Here is a 25,323-nt window from a genome sequence, read left to right as displayed (position 1 = left end):
TTGATTGATGCCCCTCACGAACAAGTCTGATCATTCACCTAGATCAAATCCTTCAACGGCAAATACAAACAAGTTATGATTGGTATCAAAGATTTTGGGAAAAATCCGGAAAGAAACTTATTTAAAGAATATTGAAGCAGATACGACCCAACTCAGTTGTGGATTCGAATACGGAATCTAAAAGATCTTACTTACTTATCTATGGCAATAGGAAACAGAAGCAATTAATGATCGTTCTACACACCAATGAGATTCAGATGAATGAAGTTTGATTTGGCAATAAGAAAGAAAATCGATGGTTTAAAGATGGTGGTGGATGTAATGGTGAGGTGGTGTTGCAAACAAAGAAAAATAGGAAAATATGATAGGGGAATGGGGAAATAGACGACACAAACAATTGGGGAAGAGAGCAGATTGATTAGCAAATAGGTAAATATGTTATATAGTAGGGTTTGTAAACCCTAGGTGCGGCACAAGTAAATTTCCCAAACTTTTCTAAAATTCAAAAAAAAATGAAAGGGAAGGAAAGGCTCGAACTTGGGTCTCTAGGATGGATCCTCTAACTCTTAACCATTAAGCCTATAACTCATTCCATGTTTAATCTAGATTCTTAACCGTAATTATATCGGGGTGTGACAGTATCAATACTTTGATTTTTTTTTTTTAATTTTCAAAACATCGAGCCTTAAAATGGTGAAATGCTCTAATAATATTAATTTTTTTATAGAAATATGTCAATTTAGCCTCATGCATCTAATTACAATTTGAACTAAGTTTATAGAGTTCTTATCCATATACAAAACAAAGGTTTAAGACTACAAGTTGCCTCAATATCTACACATGTTACAAAACGAAAGGTGACATGCTCACGCTAGACTTTGATGACTCTGGCTTAGTTCCCTTTTTCCTATGAACAACAATTTAGAATACTTTTTTGTAAAAAAAAATTAGAATAGTTCAAACAAATGAGAGAAACATGGTAAGTTCATAAGGAACTTAGTGAATTATATAAGAAAGTTACTTCCCTTTTTTATTTCAAAATTAAGAATTTTCCACTAATTTAGATAAAATTGTGCATTCATATCTCACAGTTATGCTTGAACTTGAATAATGCATGAGAATTCCTCTTGTGAAAGATCATGATGCATATAGTCTCTTTGTATGAACTTGTTGCACATAATCTTAGCAGAAAACCCATCGAGTGGAGAAAGTCATTTCGGATTAACTTGGCGGACAATCTTGCAAACACTTACGTGCAAACTTCTAGATACGGATTCTAATATGCAAACTTGTAGAAGAATATTCATAGATATAGTGGGCTCATACATGCGGATTCATAGAAGAAGATTCATAAATATAGTGGACTCATACATATGGATTCATAAAAGAAGATTCATAGATATGGCAGACTCATAAATGCGAACTATGTCACAAACTTCGTATGGTGAAATCCCACATATAACTTTGACATAAAACTTAGAGAAAAAGTCTGGCGAACTTTCATAACTTTCATATGTCATGACCATGGACTTGCTTATAAACATGAGGCTTTATTTAAGCCTTAGACTCCGCAGAGTCTCATACTTGAAAGAGCCCATATAAGGTTATCATAAACATGTGTGCATATATTTTCGTACAATCCAATCGAACCTCCACAAAACAAAATATCATGCATATACATTCTTCGTACATGTCACAGCCTAATTTTGACCCTAATCGAACATAGTGGTTTCGAGACCACAAATCTGAGTTCGAAAAATATTTTAATATTATTTTCTATGTTAATTATGTGTGAAATTATATGTGTGAAAGTTTTGTGAAATAATTTTATTGTTTGAGTGCTTAATTTGAGAAAATGGCTTAATCGTGTAAAATAAAAATTTAGGGGTTAAATCTAAAAGCACTTAATTGTTGTTGTCTTTTTAAATGGGAGGTTTAAAGATACAATAAGACCAAAATTCAAGATAGTGGATGGCAATGGACAACTTTATCCTTATGTTATATGAAATATAAATTATTTATTTAAAGGTTAAAAAGGTAAACTAATAATACCTTAATATATGTTAATTAAAAAAAACAAAGCAAAATTCAATGGTTGTCATTTAATTCATTAGGCCGAAAATAGCTAGGGAGAAAACCATTAAAACAAACTTAACATTCGGCAAGTTACAAGCTTGATTCAAGGTAAGTTTTGTTTCGATTTTTGATAATTTTTACGTTTTTGATATCGTTGCTTTGTGTACTACAAGACCTATGCTTTAATTTTAGAATTTGATGGTGATTTTGAGATATTTCATTGATGAATGTTTGAGATTTTTGATAGTTGGTGATGAAATATGAAAGATATGTGAAAGATTAACATGTATTGTCTTTGAATTTTTGGTGAAATTGAGTAATTAGGGCTAAATTGTGAAAACAAATTTTTGAGGGACTAAAATGTGAAATAAATGAAATTTTTGGACTTGTATGAACACTAGGAACATTCGGCCTTAGCATGGTGTGTTTAAATTTTTGTGTGTTTTGTGTTTTGTGCAAAAAGGACTAAATTGCAAAAAGTGTAAAATGTTAGGGGCAAAATGGTAATTTGTCCATTTATGTATTTTTGGATTTAATTGAATGATTTGATGAATAAAAAGGCTAAATTTGAATATGTTTAGATCAAGAAACGAAGAAAATGGAATTGGATCAGGGAAAAACGAAAGTAGTCGAGTAGTCGATCGTGTCCGTCAATATCCGAGGTAAGTCAATTAGCAATTAAATGTTATCTAAATTGAATATATATATTTATCATGTATATGATAAGCTGGAACTTAAAATATGTAAATTGAATAAAACTTTGTAATTTTCCTATTTGATAGCCGAGTATAGAATTGATCTTAATAGGTTGATTTTAATGATACAAATTACATGTATGTTAGCTACAGTATGCTTTAAGTTTAATGATAAGAAATTAATAGTAGAATATATATATATATACATAGACATGTAATTGAATGTAAGGCTTAATTTCTTTGGGTTGAATTTAAAGTTATGAGTTATAAATATATGGTTGAAAGTATATTACAAGTTCTTGAGCTAAAATTTAATATTATGAATTACATATATTTATATGCATGTGGCTCGAACATACATATATACATATATTCAAGTTCTTGAGTTGGAGAATTGATGTATGAATTTTATATACATAAGGGGTTTGAACATAGGTTACAAAATACTTTGAGCTAAAGTTAATGTTTTTGAGTTATATCTATATGGTTCGAATGCATGTTTACTATGAAGAATCAAATATAATTCAATGTTGTGGATATACAGTTATTGAGTAAAACTTATGTAAATATAAAAGAACTATACGAAAGAATCATCTTTGTATTTGAGATTTTTAGGCTTGTGCCTAGCAGGCTTAATGCTAGTGAAATATTTCAGACTATACGTCTAGTAGGCTTAATGCCGGTGTTCAGAAAGTTCTTGTCAATGTAATATTAAATGTAGTTGGACATGTGAATGAATTTTACCTTCAGGTATGTATTAGTTAAATGAATTAAAGGAAATGAGGTAAGTTGGCTATTTGAGATGAAATATTATAAGTGATTATAATATTGTAAGTTATGATGTTTATTTATAGGTGTAAATCGGCTTAGTTGATAACTAAGTAACCATAATGAAAGCTTATATATATACATATGTGTTAAGGTATGTTTGGATTAATAGAAAAGTATATGAAATTAAAAGTATAACCAAGAGATGTATATTGTCTTTATAAAATAAGTTAATTGCCCTTTTATTTTATTAGTTAAATTTTATCTATGCTATTGACTTACTAAGCTCTCAATGGCTTACTGTATGTGTTTGTGTCTGTTTATTTTTGTCTTATAGATTTTGAGGTTGTTACGAGCTCGGGGATTGTTAGTAATGCTTATCACACTATCAAATAAACACGGTATATTTTAAGCCGAAATTTCTTTTGAAACGATGGCATGTATAAATAGCCTTGGTTTTAGTTTAAAATTCGAAAGAGTCTATATTAAAGCCATGCGAAAATGGCTTAAATTCCTTGTCTATATTCGATTTTAATTGAAGTATGGTTTAAGTATATTTTAATAATTTAAGCCTAAATGGATAGTACTTATAAGGAATATATATAAATATGCATTTGATGGTGTTTTTGTTTAAAAGATTAAGCAAATAAAGTATATGGAGAAAATATGCTTAAGGTATGTGTTATAATAAATAAGGATAGGTTATGTAATATTAATGAGTGATATATAAATTAAATATATGGTAAGTAATGATTTAGAAATCAAGTAAGAATAAGTTACAAATTTATAAATTGAAATATGCTTATAATTTAATTACCGCATGTATTCAATTTGTGAATTATGTCATATAAATGAATGTTATGTGCGTTGTTTGATTTAGTTATTCGAATACATCTAGATCAATTAAATTTGGTTGATTTAATAAGTAATGCAACCTTGTTTTAATAGAAATGGTTCAGTATGTGCATTTAGCATTTAAAGTAAAACAATGCAAATTTGACATAATATAATTTTGTATTTGTGCATTTAAATATTAAATGTGATCGTAACATTTTGTGCATTGCATTGTGATAACTAAAATATGTATATGCCATATCATGATGTTATTTATAAGATTAAATTTATAAGTTGTACCTTGTATTATTTTTGAATTCGACAAATATAGAATATGTTTTATTGTTTATATGCAAGATGTTTAAATAAGTGTATAAAAATTTATTTATTTAAAATTGTTTGTAAATTATGATTTTGTATTTAATTGTGTTCAATTATGCTATGTTTGGTAATGCCTCGTAACCTCAATCCGGCGACGGACACTGGTTAGGGGTGCTACAGTACAACCCACATGAACCTCCACAAAACCAATAACATGTGGCATAAGGTTCACAACATGACATTTCTTCAATTTCCATCAGCCATTACATACCACCACACTCTGTATATCATTCATTTTTATGATTGACATATAACAAGCATTCAACTAAACATACTATTAATAACGTAACACAGATCATACCAAACATATCACCTATTAGACCATTTTAATGATAAGCTCTTTAGTAATTACTTTACCAATGACAGTTCATTAAAACAACAAACTTGTACATATATCTGTAGTTCATCACTTTGCATGTGTAATAGCCCGTTTTTAGTGATATAAAAAATAATGGTTTGAGACCATAATTTTGATGAGCGAGTTATTATTTTATTATTATTTTAATATATTCGAGATTATATTAGGTCACATTAAAATTTCATTGAGAAATTTTGATATTTGCATGATTAATTAAGTAAAAGGACTAAATTGTAAAAGGATAAAAGTTGAGTTCTACTAGTTAAAATGATTCAATAGCTTTGAAATCTTAAACTAAAGGACTAGAGTGGTAAATATACCAATTTAAGAGATAGTGGATATGCATGGAAATGGTTTAAATGAAATTATGATGGTTTTTAAAGGGTAAAATGGTAAATGATCAACTAAACTTAAATGAAATAAAACAAAAATTAGTTCATCTTCTTCAAATGTTCTCACCGCTGAAAATTGAAGGAGAAAACACCATTTTTAAGGTTGAAGATTCGATTAAGCTTCCTTCTTACATGTAAGTGATCCCGAGTCCCGTTTTTAATAATTTTTATGTTTTTGAGATCGTTTTAGGTTTAATCTAACTAGCCCGAGGTTAACTTGTAATTTTTAAAGGTTGAGGGTTGTGTCATGAATGTTCTTGAATAATTTTTTATGTTATTTTATTGATTATGAATCCTTGTTGAAAAATAAACAAGTTTTATTAAGTGATTTTTATGAAAATGACATTTAGGGATTAATTTGTTAAAAGCATAAAATCTAAGATTTTATTGTGAAATGATGGTAAATATGAGTTGTTCCAAAGTCCCTTGCATATATGGTTAACATGGATTTAGATTAAAATGGTTAGATTTTAAGTTATGAGATTAATGACTAAATTGTGAAAAGTTAAAATATTAAGGGCAAATTAGTAATTTGGTATAAATATGAAATATGGACTAAATTGGATTCTAGAAGTACTTAATTGACTGAAATTATATCTTTAGATCAAGATAAATCACGTTCGGAATTAGATCGAGGAAAAGCTAAAGCTTTAGATTAGTTCGAGCTAACTTCTACGCCCCTAGTCATCAAGGTAAGTTCGTATAAACGGTAATTGTGTTAATGTTATTTAAATTGAATATTTACTATGTTATGTTTAGCGTAAATGGATCGATGTATATAAACGTATCATTGCTAAGAAGAATTGACGGATATTGAGTCTCGGTTGAACCTTAGGAATTCTTAGAATACAAATGACATATCATTAGAGATTTCATGTTTCGAGTGTTGGTCTTGAATGTCCTACCGATGGCTGAGGTCTTGCATTTGTTGCGGATACTCCACAACTCGTGTGAGCAACATCGTGTAACTTACGTTTTAACCCATACCTTGTATGAACAGGCCCATTTCACAGCTCGAGTGAGCAATGATGTAAAGGAAATGTTACAATTATATGTAAAGACACACTGTGTGAGCTTTCCCGTGTATCCGATGTAATTCTAGATGGTTCAACGGGTATGAAAAGGAATGAAATGGTAAGTGTTCAAATAGAATGTATCATGAATTTATGAAAATGAATTATGAACTAAATGATGAGTTTATATAAGCAAATCTATTTGTTATGGATGAATTCATTTGAACCATGTACAAGAGTACTAACTTATGATTTTGATGATGTTGTATAGGCTTATGCCAAGCTTTTGGTTTTGATTGGTTTTATACTTATGCTTTATATTATGCAAATGAAATGGTAAGTTATGTTTTGGTTTATACGAGCTTACTAAGCATTCATTGCTTACGTAGTTGTTTCCATTTGTTTTATAGATCATCGGAAGATCGATTTGGTTAGAAGCTCATCGGAGGCCTATCACACTATCCAGCAATCTATTTGGTAGTTTTTGAACATTTTGATCAAGGTTATTAATGGTATGTATAGGTCATTTTGAAATGGTACCTAGTGGATGTGTTAATGTAAGTTTTGGTATGTATATGTTTGAGGTTATAGTGATTTGGTGCATTTCAATGCTTACCAAGATATGTTATTTTGGTCACTTTCATGTGCTTGTATATAAGGTTCCTTTATGGTATGTTTTGGCATGGTTTGAGAATGATTATAAGTGGTATGTTTTGGTATCTAATTGGAATAGGTTATCATATGTGAAATGATACAATATTTGCATGTTTTGATAATTGTTGTATTGGTATAATGTGGTGCCTTTGAATGGAATATTGGTTAGTTGAAATAGGTTATTGAAATGGCATTTTGATATGTGTTTAAGTGATGTTTAGGTTCCCTTTTAAGTGTGCTTGAATAGGTTGAGAAATTATGCATGGAATGGTTTTGAGATGGCTTGATTTTAGGTAATTTTGGGTTCACACGGTCTAAGACACGGGCGAGTGACTCAGCCGTGTAAGACGCACGGCCTGGAGACACAATCATGTGTCATCTGAAGATTTCAAAGGGTGTAAGTCAGTGAGTTACATGGCCTAGCACACGAGCGAGTAGGGTAACTTAGAGAGTTACACAGGTGAGGACACAAGCTGAGACACAACCGTGTGTCCCTTGTTCGAATGTTACATGGCCTGGGGTGATTCCACACAGGCTGGCCACACGGCCGTGTGACCTTTGTTTCTAATTTTTGCATGTTTTTCCTAAACTTCTTGTTTTGTTTCAAATTAGTCTCGAATTGCTCTCAAGCTATTTCTAGAGCCTCAATGGCTCAATTTAGGAACAAAATATATGAGAATGAATGGTTTTTGATATATTTATATTATTGAATGTTATGATGTTTAAATGTTTATGATTGTACGATAATGCTCCGTAATCCTAATCAAACGACGAATATAGGTTAGGTGTGTTACAGCATGCTTCAACTGCACGACAAACATCCCACAATAATTTAACTCCTCATCAACAAGACATGACGTCAAACATACCACAACAACACAGTACTGATATATAGGGGTGAGCATTCGATCGAATCGAATCGAATCGAATCGAAAATTTTCGAGTTAATCGAGTTTTCGAATCTCATTTTATCATCCTAACTTTATTTGAAGTTTTCTCGAATCGAGTCGAGTGAGATGGAATTCGAATCGAATCGAATCGAATATATTTGTTCGAGTTAAATTTTAAAAAATAATTTTGGGTCCTTGTAACCATTGTCACCCATCGTAATAAAATTTGTCCACCGTAATCAAATTTTTATTAACTTTCATCACCTCATAATTTATTTATTAATTTTTATATCTTGGTTAGCTTATTTGTTTGCTTAGTTGTTTCAATTATCTTGATTCTTGTCACTATGTATTTTGGAATTAAAAATATATTAAATATAAAAATATGATTTTTAATAAAATTTATTTTAAAAATAAAATTTGAAATTGATACCAATATAAAATTTTAACACGAATATTTTATGGCATAATTAAGAATTCAATTTTAATATAAATATTCAAGATGACTAAACAATTCAATAATATAAATAATATAAAATGTGAAATTTAATTTAATAATATAAATAGTATATATAAATAAAATTATTACTATTTATGTTTAGTGATTTTTTGGATAATTTTGATTTTTATTTGAGAGTAAAGGGTGAGAAGTAAAAGTTTAGGGGAAAATAAAAAGTTTTGGGGAATAAAAGTTTGAGGAAAGTAAATAGGGGAGTAAAATTTTGGAGGAAAATATTTAAAAAAATTGGAGGGGAGGGTTTGGGGTAGATGGGAGGTGGGATGGGAAGAGAATAAAAGTTTTAGGGAAAAGTGGGAGGAGTAAAACTTTTGGGGAAAATAAAAGTTTTGAGGGTTTTTGAGAGTAAAATTTTGAAAAAAAAATGAATGGAAGAGTAAAATTTTGGTGGGAAATGGATTTTGGGTAGATTGGGGGGTTGGGAGGGGAGGGAAGTAAAAGTTTTGGGGAAAAAGTGGGAAGGAGTAAAAGTTTTGAGGGAAAAGTAAAAAAGTTTGGGAGTTTAGGGTAAAACTGTAAAATATTATAGTTTGATATTCGAATTATTCGAATTATTCGAATTCGAAAACTCAACTCGATTCGAACTCGAAATTCGAAAAAAAAATTCGAGTTGATTCGAATAACTCGATTAACTCGAATAACTCGATTCGTTTAACTCGAAATTTGAATTTTTTTTCGATTTTTTCGAGTCGAATCGAATTTTGCTCACCCCTACTGATATACATAAAACAAACATTGAGGGTTTGAGTTCAAAAACTCACTAACAAAATACCTGGGGTTGACACAACTTACACCTCCTTAGCATTCCCTTTATCACTTGGGCCTCCTCCTTCTTAGTTAGCTAAGCATAACAATCATATAAAGATCAAAATGATAACATACGTATGTATGAAAACCTTAATCCATGCATGCAGAAGAATTTTAAATGCTAAGAACAACTTAAATAATCACAGTTCAAAATAAATTATGTTGAAATCCTTAGATTTTCCTTCCTTTTTCTTTAATAAAAATGTATAGAAGAGTTAGAAAGATTACCAAATTGCTAAATTTTCAATTATTTAGGCTAACACTCTAGTTTCTTCCCTTCATGCAAAACGCTCCTTAATTTCCTTTCTTACAGAATAAACCAGAGAAGAATATGGAAGAAAGAAAATAAATACAGAAATGAGAGTATGCTCCCAAGAGAATGACATCTATCTCCTCTATAGCCTTTTCGCACTTGAACACCAAAACCATTTCATTAGCATCAAAGTCAATGTTCTTCATCATAATGTTTCCCACTAAAGAAAATACCCAGTTCTAACGTAAAGAGACTAATAGTTGAAATCTAACCAATTACCAAATCAATTAGCAAGATTCACGTAATTACACTAAGACCCTCATAAACAGAAAGTTTTATAATTAGATACCCAAAATTATTGTTGTACTTATCCTTTAACATTTCCAGGTGTGGCACTTTTTCCAAACATTGAAGCTCAAATTGGTATCGGTACTTGGCTAGGTTATTGATACTTGTTCTAAAATCTTGAAAATATTGCAATTTGGTCCTTTTTCAATCTCAGGTTAACTTTAGAGTGTACGTAGGCTCATATAAGTCCCGAAAAATGTTGTACATCATGTTTTTATATTGAAATGCTTATGTTTGCATGAATTGTGTTCTAAATTAAATGTTTTGTATTTGTAGTTGCTCCGACAACGAATGTGACATCTTGTTGCACGAACCCGACAATCGGGTCAAGTAAGGGGATGTTATAGAGCAAATCGTGCAGCCTCCAATAAAGAATTACTTCAAAAACCCTCGAAGTTGAGAATCTTAAAGAATTCTTTAAGGAACTAAAACTAGAAATCTACTAAAGTGAAACAAGTAAGAAAATTCAAGAAAGCTAGAGTGAATACTCTTAGTGTATTGATTTCTCAATGTTGAATGATATCAATAAGGCTGAGAATGCCTCTATTTATGGTTGAGTCTCACTTACATCAATGATACAAATTAAATTACATCAACAACTTAGGTTTAAACTTATCTATAAGATACAATTCTAATAAAATTTGAACTCTGTAATAACTTTTATACCTTTTTATAATTTTAATTGAAGTTTTCTTACAATTTCCCATTATTTTATTATATTTTATTATAATTTTAATTTAAGTTGTCTAATATTTTTTATAAGTTTTGCAAATATATAATTTTAAATAATTTTATATTTTCAAAATTTTAAAGTTTTAAAAACATCATAAAAATTGTTCTATTTCGGTAAGGTCTAAAAACGTCACAAAATAATGTGAAAAAGCATCACCAAAAATGTTTTCATTTGGTGAGGTTTTCAAAACGTCACGAAAGATCCCAAAGTGTCACTGGAAAGTTTAAATTTTGTGAAGTTTTAAAAGGCGACTGACCATTACCCATAAGTGTCACGAAAAGTGTAGTTTTTCATGACTTTTTCTTTTTAATTCGACCTTTTCGTAAATAATGTCACGAAAAATAGTACTTTCATTATGTTTTTATAAAATGTAACAAAAAGTAGTATCGCTCGTGACGTTTTCTTACACATCACAAAAAAAATAAATTTCTTGTAATGAATGTTTACTGGATCACTAAGCTTATGTAGATGTGCCTTCTAGAATGATTCAAGTACCCATAAGAACAACTTGGGTCAAAAGTGCACACCTAGTCATGGGCCTTTGTGTGTGGACCGTGACATCAACATCCAATAGGTAATCTTGCAACGCCAGTAAAATTTCTAGGGAAGAAGTCTACAACCACTTGATATCATATTCTTAATTTCACTAATGTTGAACTTTAGTTGTTTCAAGTAGAATAAAAATAAGGTTACAACATGTCAAAAGTCCTTGTAATATTGTTCGTAGATTTATAATTTAGTTTTTATATTTTTTTTTAGGAATTTAGTCCTACTTTTCAAATTTTAAAATTCAGGTTCTATTGTAAACATTGTTAAAATTATTTTGTTAAATTCAAGTTCATTACAATGTCATTTATTTAGTTTTGATTATCGAGTGGTTATTTTTATTTTAAAATATCGCATCAATAAATTCAACAAAAATAAATAAATAATATTTACAATTGGACTTGAATTTTTGAAATATGAAAGATGAAAGGATTAAACTTCTAAAAATAAAAGTTCATAGACTAAATTTTAATTTATGAAAAATACAAAAATTTATGGCATAAAACCTAAAAATAAATAAAATATTGATATATAACGTATCAAATAAAATATACGGCCAGAAGGTGGAAGGCGGAAGGGACATGAATATCCCAATAGGTAGAGAAAAGGAATCAGCACTCTCGTAAACTAGAGAATCACCTCTTTCTTTACTCTTGATTCTTGACTCACCCACTCATTCTTCACCTAACGCCGCCGCCTCTTAACCAAAACTCAAATTCCACTTAATTACATGTTACTATTTCATTAAATCTCGGGAATTTTATTGAGTTTTAAAAAACAATTAAAATATTATATTAATTAGTTTTTTTCAAAGTATCTATTGGAGCGATTTCAATAATTAATTCTCCGTATTCTGTATGCCCGTTAAGGAGTAGATATTGGCCACGAGTTTTAAAGCTACTAATAGTAATTAATTTTTTACTTGTAGAGAAATAATTATTAAATTTTAAATTTTAAATTTTAAGTCTTATATAATAATGTATTTGGATAAGATTTTAATTAAGTTTCAATATGAAAAGAAAAACAATGAATCCAAAACGTTTAATTTTTTAAAAAAAAAGGTATGTTAAGAATGTTTAATCATTTTCGTTGAAAAAAGGGATAAAACTGCTCACTTCTCGAAAGTTTGAGGTTAGACCTACAAGAGAATATGTGCGTTTTAAATATTTAAAATAGTCAAATAAAAATTGTAATTATACCCAGATATGATTTTTGTTTTACTTTTGGCTACTCATAAATTATTCTTTATTTTATAACATATGTTTAATGAGTTTTGTAGGAATTAAAATTAGTTTTTAAAGAAAACTATTAAAATATTATATTAATAACGTATTTATATTTAAAATGTTGTTTTATATTATCATCATGTTAATTCTTGAATATAAGATTGTTTTAGCCAGACGGCTTGACATTGTCTGGAATTTAATGTTTTCATCTGTAATTAACATTGTTAATTGTTGAATGAAAATTCCACATATACAAACCTTCAATTCAAATGACCCTATGATATTATTTTTATAAAATATTGATAAAATTCTAATAAAATTTATATTATATTTCTTGCTCTGCGGTCTACCCTGAGCTAATCAAATATGACCATATGAAAACAAAATATAATTATACAACACTACAAACACGTGATACAAGAACAAAAAGTTATAAGAGTAATATAAGATTATATTATTTTCTTATCGTGTAACCACTTTATATATATTGTGTTTGAATTGTGACAAAGATAATTATTAACGTGTTATAATATTTTGTTGATATAAAAGTTAAAGTATTTGTTGTGTTGATGGAACTTACCCTTCACCATCTACGACGAGTGTTTACTATAAAAAAATTTTAAAAGCATTGGTAAGGAAAGGGGACAAATTCCTGAGCTACTTGTGCTATTACAATTTTATGGGTGGAGCAAAAATTCCGGATTGCGAACACAAAGTAGTTTCTTTGTTGCCACAGCTGCCATATTATGACGATCAGCAAGTCCTCGCTATTTCCAACATTGATTTTGGTGATTCATACAATAATCTTTAACAAGTTATATTTAGATTTAGGTTCAGAGTCTGACATTAGTGAATTTAATATCTGTAATTTGTATTCAATTTCACATAATTTTTTAAAAATCAAATCCAATATTATCATCTTAATCAAATTATTGTCTATATTTAATAACATTATTTATCGAATATCCAAGTTTATTAAGCAAAAATAATAATGATTTGGAAATCCGCCTTTAGTATCTACAAAAATAAAGTAGATTTGGATAATGGATATTTGAATCCGCAATGAATATATTATTTTAAATTTGCAAAAAGAAAAATTAAATATTTACAAAGTGACTCAATATCAATTTATAGTTTTATTGACATTTGGCAAACTGATAGTTAAAATGAAATTGGGTTGAAAGTTTAGAGATGAGAGAGTAGATGCAAGAAAGTTTAGTAAATACAGCATTGAAACATTAATCAGCCTCATTTAATAGCTAATAAAATTGCTTGTTGGATCCGTATGGAATTGGCCTTTCAAACTTTAATTTCTAAGGCTCTTCCATGAGTAAAGTAATTATATTTGGATGCCAAACCCCTTGGCCTTTTCTATACATTGAGTTTGTCCCATATAATGAATGTATTACAATCAATTCCGGTAAATAAATAAATACAACTTCTACTGCCGCAATATCACGGTACCTATTTTAACCTATCGCAGCCACCAGGTCTCACGGTGCCTGCTATCATCCAAACAACAATATTTGAAAAGAAGGACTTCCATGCCGGAAACTAGTTGCCGGGGAGCTGTTAAAGAAGTGCGACAGAGAGGGCAGGTGGAACGCCGGCATCCGACCCATCTATCCATGCAAACTTTATGGAAAAGATGGTCACATCTCAACTCTGGAATCTCATCGTCTTTGTCGATCTTACATAAACATATAGCACATTCAACTTCTGCTTCATCATCACCCGCGTCTTGCTTGCAGCTGTAATTCTGCCACCCTAGCTTGAAATCTTCGCCACCAATGGGTGCACAAGGGAACAAACAGTAACGAAGCAACAAATTCCAGGCCCTCTTCACAACCGAAACCATTGAAAGAAGAGAAACCAAGTACTTTCCTAGTTGGTCAATCGCCATGGTTGAGTGGTGGAAAGAAAGTGATGAATAGGATGAAGCAAACATTGCGATATGGGTTTTTGTTCTTGGGAGAAACGAGATGGGTTAGAAAAGGGTGGGAAATGAAGGTTGTATTCAGAAATGGTTGCTCTAATTTACTTACTGCTGAATTATCCCCCAATCCATTCAAAGGGAGGACTTTTAGTAAACATTAGCAGACAAAGAAAATATTACTATTTTAAATATTGCGATGTGTGTGGTTTTTGAAGGAAAACATTATTAACAGTCCGGGTTTGATTTTCTTTTCTTCTTTTTAAGAAAAAAAATGTTGGAGATATTTAAAACAGTCTACGTCACCAACAGCATATTTATATTTTAGAATTAGAATTTGGACTTTGTAATTACAATGAAATTCATATCTAAAATCATCTTCCCACTTCAATTTAGAAGAATTTGTAGTATGTTATTTGCTACTAACCTTGGTCCATATTGCTAAATTAGCATTAACAATAATATTTAAAGGAGAATAAATTTTAAAATGAGTTTCAAATACTTTTTACATTGTTTTTCTTTTAATAAACCCCTAGAGTTTTTAATTCCATAAGTGATGTTAAAATACGATCGTGTGTCACATTTATATATATTAAAAAGAATCGCTATAATGCTAATGAAGTTTTAAGCTTCATAAGTATAGTTAAGGGATTAACAAGTGTTTTATAGAAGTATAATAAAATATTTAAAAATATGTGATAAATTTTAAAATTGTTTCGAAATAAATTTTTTTACACTAACAATGTACCAAATACTAACTCTTTTTTAAATATCAGTTAAGAATACTTATTTAATTGGCTTTTGAAAATAAAAAATCCACCTATATGTACCAAATAATTATCTTTTAAATTAATTTGATAATAAATTCCTTTTAAGAGCACTAATTTTATAGAATATTTCATTTGTAATTACACTGTGATGACATGTTTAAACAACCATTATAATTGGTGGGTTCTACTAAATTTAGTGTAATTGAAGCACCTAATTATACTTTTTCAATTTTTAAAGATAGAAATGAGAATTTAAGTAATTATACCCAAATCCAATTACACTATAACTTTCAAAACTTTCATACATGACTTTTACCTATGAATCTATCATTGCTGCTTAAAATCTTTTAACGTAAATTGAAACTTCTTTTCAACCACAATAATATTCAATTACACCATCCACAACTTTTTTAGAAATGTTGCAACAAATAAAATCAATTACTTATAATTATTAAAAGCACAAGTAGCAACTGAAAGAAAAAAACAACTCAAAGGGTCCAACCCATTGAAGCATGAGAATAGAATGATTATTTTAAATACTAAAATTCTCATCACACATGTAAATTTATAAAAATCACGTATTTAGAATATAAAGACATATGTGTTTAAAAAATATATGATAAATAATAAAATGTATGTTTTGAAATTGATTAATAATACATGAAATATGTACAATATTAAAATAAATTAAATTGTGAGTAAAACGAAATTTAAACACATAATTACATCACATTAATAATACTAAATTGTTTATCATGGTGTAGTCATCAATCTTGAGTTGGTATCAAGTTAACTTATGACACCAACTCAATCAACAATCTTATTAATACAAAAAATTTATCACACGTATGCGTGTGGAAACTACATATTTAGAACACAGATGTATGTTTAAAAGGAACATACAATAAATAATGAAATATATAGTTTGAAACTAATTAATAATAACATATAAAATATGTACGATCTTGTAACTTCCCCAACCTAGCCTAGACATTAGACCCGAATTCGAAAGATTACATTAGCCACAGAAGTGACCTAGTAAGCTTTTGGAGTTTTAAAATGGTCATTTTAAGACATTTGCTTAGTTTAGTAGAAAACTTAGTTTAAATATCAATTTATTATTCATAACATTTTAATTATAGTTTAGCAGAGGAAAAAGACATTATTTATTTATGTTTTTAATAAAACCAAGTTTATGCATAACTAATTATTAAACGTCACTTGATATCTTAAAATTCAAATTAAATTTCATGCAATATGAAAACAAACCCAAATCCTAAGTCTCAAGACACAGTTTGAAATAAAATCATAATACATACTTGAATAATGATAGTTGAAATAAATCAAATAACGAGCCTAAAATAATTTTATAAATTAAAATCCCGAGCCGAGACCCACTAGATTCCGTGTCCGCATCCTAAACTGGTGGGTTATCTAAGAAGGTGGAAAATAAATGGAGTGAGCTATGAAGCTCAGTGTGAGTTCCATCACAAGATAATCTGTGCAACTGATTAGCATACAGAATCACATCACATATAATAATTCATAACAACATATTTGGAATATCATATTCAAAAATCAACATCATGCTCAAATATATACGTATATATCATCTCACCACTCTCAAAAAAATGTTTGCACATACTTTTGTGAATGCAACACAGATTCAGATTTAACAGAAAAGATCCTACCCCACCGCTACACAACATAAGAGTTCCCCATAACTCATCCATCCCTTTACACCGAGTTGTGGATAAGCCACAAATTTGCAGGTTAATATGTTGCCATATGGTTGTGAATACACAACATAAATGCATATGAGAGCTATCAGATAATAGATGGGCGAACCACCAGTGTTGCAGCTTAATACACTGCCAGATAGTTGTGAATGCACAACTTAATTGCAGATAAAAGTTGTCAGATAATATGTGGATGAACCACTAGAATTGCAGATTAGTATTCTGCTAGAGCTTTCTCCTTTCAAAACGTTTCATCCCATGCAATAAAATATGACATACTTATAAAAAGAATATAACAAAAATGGATAACATGCTTATAACAAATCGAGAATTGCACCAATAAATATACTCTTATCCACTCTGTACAACAACCAAAACATGTGCTTTTCAAGGATCCAATCTAACGATATCATAAGGCATGTACGAACAATTCACAAATACAGATACAATATGCATGTTTATTCACAATTCATGTAGTCATATAAATATAACATTAATTTAGTGAATTAGATCATGAATTTTAGCATTATTCATATTATCAAGAACTCAATTGAGTAAAATAAGATATTGAAAATAGTTCGGGAACCATTCAAGGACTAATCAGCATAAAACATAAAATTTTGGACAAAATTGTAAAATTTGAGAAACATGGAAAACGTGGCAGTGTGACTGGACCACGTGAGAAGCCTTGGACCGTGTAGAGGGGTACACGGTCGTATGGCTAGGTCGTTTAATAGACTAAGGCCGTGTGGAAATTGTAAAATTGAGGTGCAGGAAAGACACGGCTGTGTGCCAGGCCGTGTGGAGGGTCTTAAGCCGTGTAAGAGTCGAATTCCTAGGGTTTTATGGGAAACATGGTCGTGTGAGGGGATCGTGTGGCCCTATCTCGAGGCACGGTTTGCCCAGTTTTGCTTGTAGAGAAACACACACCTAACATCGAGGTCTCGAGCAACGATCGTCACACTCCGATCTGATTCGGGGTACCTAAATCGGGTCCGATCTTTTGATGAGAATTCAGAGACTATTGAAAATAAATTCAACAGTCTAAGGAAACATGAGTTTAGTCGAGAATTAGTTTTGATTTGGGATTTCAAGAGATTAACTTCTAGCAATGTAAAGAAAATATTTGCTAAGAAAAAGTTGAAGAAGAAAGCAATGTTTTTATTTCAATTGGAAAAGAAAGCTAGAGTTCTTTTGTGATTAGGAAGAGATTAAATATCTAGGATTTTAAATTTTAAGTGCTGATTAGGTAATTATTCCCTTCTGTCAAAAAAAAAAAAGAAATGTAAAAAAGTTTGGCATGACTTAAACCTTAGATACAATGGAAGAAGAGAGAATGCTTAGCCATTGGGCTACTACCCATACTTAATAATTTTCTACTCCATTTAATATTTATTTTTGCTTGACTTTTCTCCTAGTTGGAAGAGAGAAAATAAAATTAAAAGAAATGGAAAAGATGTGGATAAAACTTAAGAACTCTAGGGAGAGCATTGATTACATAACCATCAAGACTAAATCATTTTTATCTTTTATTTCCTACTTTTCCTTTTCATAAATTTTCATATTCTTTTGTTGAAAATTTATTATTAAAACCCCAAACCAAAATTCCACCCCGTTCAATCCATTGTTCGTATTTTTTTAGCATAACACCATCAAAATTCGTTTCTAACGTGCCAAGATCGGAAAGAAATTTTATTTTTAATTTTGTAAAACCCTAGGATTCTAGAATAGCACCGTTCTTGACAATCTTTCAAATAGATTTCGAATCTTTTTCGAGTTTTCCCGAAAATCTTGCTAAAATTTGATATATCTTGAAGATAGATATTAATTCATGTGTTTTTGACAATTGTAAGACCCATGTAGGTGACTCGGATCAGATTTGGACGTGAGGATTGTCATATGAGATCCCGGAAGTTAGGTGTGTGTTCTTTTACGAAAAAATTGAGGCAATATCGAACCTAGCCCAGACCACACGGCCCAAACCCTTCCACTCGGCTATGTGACCCACACGACCTAACCAAATGGCCATGTTCCCCTATTTTTTAAATTTTACTATTTTGAATCATAATTTTATGTTTTGATCAGTTTAGTCCCTAAATAGGTTTCACACTATTTTTTAAAGAATTAAATTATACAATTAGGTCCCTAATTATATATGGCATGCTAGAATCCATGAATAATTAAATTAATGTAGTATTTATTCGTATCTATGAATATTTACATGAACTATAAATCATATATGTGTTACTCTATATATTTGTTAGATCGTATGAACAATATACCTTAAATTATTATCGAATCGAATATATGAATATTCTTGAGTTTGTTATTGATTTGCCATGTCTTAGAACACTAAATGTTACAATATATGAATGCATTAAATAGACTGTATTGCATTGCTTGGGAGGGGACGCTATGACCGGAGGAAGTATATGACAGTATATATGCATTTAATTGTGCGTTGTGTATCCACAGTAAAAGTAGATTCCAACTGCGTCTGTTTTAACGTGAAACCACAACCCTCTAACAACTTTTATCTACGAGTATGTTGTGCTTCCACGACCACTAACAGGTTTTATCTGCATTTAATTGTGCGTTGTGTATCCACAGCTAAAGCAGATACCAATTGTGTCAACTTGTTATGTGTCCACAGCCATTGGCAGTAAAACTATAAATTATTAGTGGTATATATCCACAACTCAGTGTGATTGGAGAAAGGAGTTTTGAGGAACTCCCATTATGATGTGTAGTGGTGGGGTAGGATTTTTTTAATGAACTGAAACTGTATTACATTCATAAAACCATGTGTATACAAAACTGTGATTCTAAGATGATACATATATACACATATGTACATTGTTGTGTAATCTGAAATATTGATATGTGTGAAATTACTATAGAGAATTGTTTGATGAACAGTGTTGCTATATGGTTCATCGTAACACCGATTATTCTTCTGCTGAATTAATCTAAAATAATGACATTCTGAATTATTATGCGATTCTAATTATTCTAAATCCTGAGAAATTTATAGTGAAGTGTTTTATGTGAAAATTTGTTAATCTGAAGTGCTTACTGATTGTGTTTTTTCTCTTAGAATTGTTAAAGTGCTTCATCTACTGTTTTGTTTTGATTTCCTTGTGACAGAATCCTCACCCCCTTTTATTTTCTTTCTTTTCAGATAACCCACAAGGTTAGGACACAGACTCAACATTTGGAGGGCTCAACTCAGAATATTGATTTCTATATAAAATTATTTTAGACTGACTATTTTATAATTTTGGTTATTTGAAACTATATTATTATTGTGGCATGAGACTTAGTTTACGATTTTTACTTAGGCATGCATGACGTTTAAATCATTTAGGCTATTAGAATATGAATTTTTATTTAATTATGCATGAAAATGGTTTTTATTAAAATTATGGTAATTCAAGTTTTCAAACTAAGTTTTCAAAAGAAAACACCGTTATAAAGATGTTAAACTTGATCGTTTTTTTTTGTTACTCCTAAGTTTTTCTGAAAAGAGACTAAACTTTCTTCTAAAATAAACAAATGTTTTTAATTAACTATTTTTAAAGCTCTGATAATTTTGCTAGGCCATTTTAGTGGTTGGTGTAATCTCTCGAATCCGGGTTTAACATTTAGGTCGAGTTGGGGAGGTTACATTTAGTAGTATCAGAGCCTAAGTTTTCTAAACTTGGACCATAAAAATTTGAATGAATTGTACGCATGGATTAAAAAGAAGGTATTTTAGGGGAAAAAACCATACTGCAAAATTGTTTTGAAAAATAATTTTTCTCAAAAGAATTTTTCTACGAGAGGCTAAATCCTAGACTCTAATGCCAGTCCAATTTTAGTTACTGATACTTTTGGGAAACTTTAGATAGACTGTGGTTGTTAGACAAAAAATACTTAGGAAGTAGCTAATATTTGAACGCATTTGTTTGAAACTTGTAGATATCTTTTTAAATCTTAGATTTTTTTTAGATCATTATGAATACCTAAGGTGGACGTGGTAGTGAATAGAATCTTCAAGAGAATTTCATTGGAGGATTAAAGAGAAGTTTTGTCAGAAACTGCATAGGAAGCAGAGTTGCGCAATGAAGGCGTAGTGGTTGGTTTAAAAAGAGGAAAAACAAATTTTGTGATTAAGCAATTGATGTGTCACGAGGTAAATGTCAATGACAAAATTTCTTTAAGGAGACGAGAACTGTAATACCCCAAAAATTAAGGGATTAGAATTTATAAATTTATCATGAATTGAGCTCTAGTATTAGTGTGTGTTATTTTACGAGAAAATCAAGGAAAAATCGAACCCAGACCAAACCACATAGCCTAGACCTTTCCACACGACCTTGTGACCCATACGACTTAAGCTATTCCATACACCTACCACACAACCATGCGCCCCTATTTCTTAAATTTTACAAATTTGACCTAAAATTTTATGTTTTGATTAGTTTAGTCCTTGAATAGGTTTTACACTATTTTTAGAGAATTAAAATGCAATTAGGTCCCTGAATATATATGGCATGCTAGAATCCATGAATGATTAAATTAATTCAGTATTTATTCATATCTATGAATATTAGCATGAACTATAAATCATATATGTATTACTCTATATATTCGTTTGATCGTATGAACAATATGCCTTACATTATTGTCGAATCGAATGTATGAATATTCTTGAGTTTGTTATTGGTTTGCCATGTCTTAGAACACTAAATGTTACAATATATGCATGCATTAAATTGACTGTATTGCATTGCATGGGATGGGAAGTTTTGATCGGAGGAAGTATATGGCAGTATATTTGCATTTAATTGTGCGTTGTGTATCCACAGGAAAAGCAGATTCCAACTACGTCTGTTTTACCATGCAACCACAACCCTCTAACAGCTTTTATCTGTGAGTATGTTGTGCTTCCACAACCATTGATAGGTTTTATCTGTATTTAATTGTGCATTCTGTATCCACAGCAAAAGTAGATTCCAACTGCGTCAGTTTGTTGTGTGTCCATAGCCATTGGTAGTGAAAATTGCAAATTATTGGTGGTATATATCCACAACCCGGTGTGATTGGAGAAGGGAGTTCTAGGGAACTCCCATTATGGTGTGTAGTGGTAGGGTAGGATCTTTCTGATAAACCAAAACTGTATGGCATTCATAAAAACATGTCCATACAAAACTATGATTCTGAGTTGATACATATATATACATATGTACATTGTTGTGTTATCTGAAATATTGATATGTGTGAAATCACTATGGAGAATTGTTCGATGAACAACGTTTCTGTATTATTAATCATTACATCGATTATTCTTGTGCTGAATTAATCTGAAATAATGACATTCTGAATTATTATTTGATTATGATTATTCTAAATCTAGAGAAATTAATAGTGAAGTGTTTTATGTGAAAAACCGTTAATCTGGAGTGCTTTGTGATTGTGTTTATTCTCGGAATTGTGAAAGCGCTTCATCTACTGTTTCTTTTTTTGTTTCTTTGTGACGGAACTCACACTGAGCTTTCATAGCTCATCCCCCTTTATTTTTCTTCTTTTCAGATAACCCACAAAGCTAAGAAGCAAACTTAACATTCGAAAAGCTTGGCTTGGAATATTGATTTCCATATAAAAGTATTTTAGACTGATTATTTTATAATTCTGGTTATTTGAAACTATATTATTACTGTGGCATGGGACTTAGTTTACTATTTTTACTTAGGCATGCATGCCATTTAAATCATTTAGGCCATTAGAATATGAATTTTATTTAATTATGCATGAAACATGGTTTTATTAAAATTACGATAATATCACTTTTCTGCTGCTAAATTATAAATGTGTTTTGTTAAGAAAGTAATTAAAATTTTCAAACCAAATTTTCAATAGAAAGCACCGTTATAAAGATGTTAAACTTGATCATTTTTTTTGTTACTCCTGAGTTTTTGGTTTCAATTTTATAAAATCATTTGTAATGAAAACAATTTTTATTATTTTTAATTTTCACATATTTCATTTTTATTTAAAAAATTCAAAATTTTGAACTAAATATGTTTAGGGTTTTCATTTTCCAAAAGGAAAAAGAGCTTTGTTTTCTAAAATCAAACTCACTTTGAAATGTGAAAATAAAAGAAGGTTTCTACTTTGTGATGTGAGAATATGGATTTATTACGTTGTTTTGTGCGGTAACTCTTTTAAGCAAATGAGGTATTTATTTGAAATTAATAACCTTAGGTATTATATGTTTAAGATGAGTAGCAGAATTTATATCATAATAATATCTTATTAATATTTTGACATTTTATTATAAGCTAACAAATTAAGAATGTGGGCTCGGTCCTGATTGATCATGTCTCACTTTTCTTTTGTGGACAACTCTTTGCAACAGTGACACTATTTATCCCTTGAAAGTTATTTGTTTTTATTAATAAATTTCGCATTTTGGGTCCCTTCATGACTTCCCATACATGATTAAACGTGTTAAGCATGTTTAATGCTAATATGTGATTTTCCTATAACATCATTAGACGGCTTATTTGAAAATCGACTGTCCTTTGTGTGTTTTTTTACATTTTGCATGATTTCGTATAATAAAAAATTCCAAAGCTGCTCACTATGTAGGGGCTACCAGATTTTTTAAATATGGGGTCTAGTTTGTTTTTCATTATAATAATGTATTGAAATTGTCACGTTTTCCTTTTTCTTCCTTTCATTTCTCATTCAGAAACAATTTAAAACTATCCCAAAAGAATGGGATTCTAGGAAGCTCGGTTGTAAAACAACTAAGATTTCTCTTTCACTTTTTTTAATTCAAGGTTTTAGTAGCATGAACTTGGCTTTACCATATTACCTTTAAATGCTATTTAATTCCCCCCCCAACCTAAAATGTTAACTCATAATATCTATGCCATACTTCAAACCTATCTCAAAGTCATGGAAGATATAGGATGTTTGGCTGTAAAACAACTAAACTTTGAGTGATCACAATAATTAATTGGTTTTTTTTTTTGACAAAAAAATTCCCTAAAATGTTCACTACATATGATTTTGATATGTTGATACCATTCAAATAATTTCTAATTTATTATTAATATTAGACTTGATTCAAGTTCATTCTTATATGAAAATAAAATTACAGTTGTTTTCAAAAATGATTTACACTCTTCAAAATTGTAAGTCAATTTAAGAAAAATAGACTTATTTTCATTGAACAAGCTATTTTTCATGAAACAAGCATAAGAAAAAAAGGTATTTTCGTAAGTTATTTTCAAGAAATAAACACACCCTTAAAGTACAAGGATTGATCTAAAACAATTTTTAGTGGAGTGACTAAAATAAATTTTACATATTAGTATAGGGATTTTTGATAGATTTTAATCGAAGAAATATTGAGTTCAGTTAATATTGACATAATAATATTGTAAATTACAGAAAATAATTAAATTTATTAATCTCTACCGTAATAAAGTTAGTGATTGCGAAAAAGAAATTTTGTTACAAAGTAAGTTATATTATAATAAAAGTGTTTTTATTATATTTTATAAATAAAAAATTGCATACCATGATATTTGAAGCAATAACAATAAGAATATATAACATTGAATTTTATCATTTCAACAAAACGTTGTTTAATTTTTATATAAATTTTAATAAAAATGATGGGGCAAAATACCTATAAAAGCCATTTTTTTAAAAATTTACTGAAATGGGCCCGGTAAATAATTAATTACTGAATGGTCCTATTTCCCCGAAAACGCGTCCACATTAGCGCGTTGTTAGGTGACGTAGCAGAAAAACGCGTCCTTGAAAATAAAAAATTAAATAAATAAGGGATTAGTGTTTAGGGTTTGTCAATTAAATTAATTATAATTTTTTCAAAATTATATTAGGCTTCGTGTTTATGGTTTTTAAAGAAAAAATAAATTAAATTAGGGTTTATGATTTCTTGAGTAAATTATTTAAAATTATTTAAAAATTGGATTAGGGTTTAGTGTTTAGGGTTTTTAAGTAAAAACTTAATTAAATTAGGATTTGGGGTTTAGGGTTACTTAATTAAATTATTTGTTAATTTAAAGAAGCTCCCACGTGGACGCGTTTTTGCTACAGTTGCTCTTGAAAAAATAATTTCGAGTTGACGTTTCTGAGCAAATAGTGTCAAAAACGCTTTAAGTAGGATGCTTTGTCAGCAAAAGTACTGAAAGAAGCTCCCACGTGGACGCACTTTTGCTACAGTAACTCTTGAAAAAATAATTTCGAGTAGACGTTTCTGAGAAAATAGTGTCAAAAATGCTTTAGGCAGGATGCTTTGTCAGCAAAAGTACTGAAAGAAGCTCCCACGTGGACGCACTTTTGCTACAGTAGCTTCTGAAAAAATAATT

The 25,323-nt window shown here is 29.8% G+C and overlaps 1 protein-coding gene across 1 annotated transcript; it reads right to left on the bottom strand.

The window, feature by feature from the left end:
• Window positions 1-13,965: 13,965 nt before the first annotated feature.
• LOC105787214 (ERAD-associated E3 ubiquitin-protein ligase HRD1) lies at window positions 13,966-14,394 on the bottom strand. The gene has a single exon (XM_012613639.2). It carries the CDS (start codon window positions 14,392-14,394, stop codon window positions 13,966-13,968), a length of 429 nt encoding a protein of 142 aa, XP_012469093.2.
• Between the last annotated feature and the right edge of the window lie 10,929 nt (window positions 14,395-25,323).

Source organism: Gossypium raimondii, chromosome 1, assembly GCF_025698545.1.
Source record: "Gossypium raimondii isolate GPD5lz chromosome 1, ASM2569854v1, whole genome shotgun sequence".
Taxonomy (NCBI): domain Eukaryota; kingdom Viridiplantae; phylum Streptophyta; class Magnoliopsida; order Malvales; family Malvaceae; genus Gossypium; species Gossypium raimondii.
Note: the sequence above shows the minus strand (reverse complement) of the source record. Positions and strands in the feature narration are given on the sequence as shown.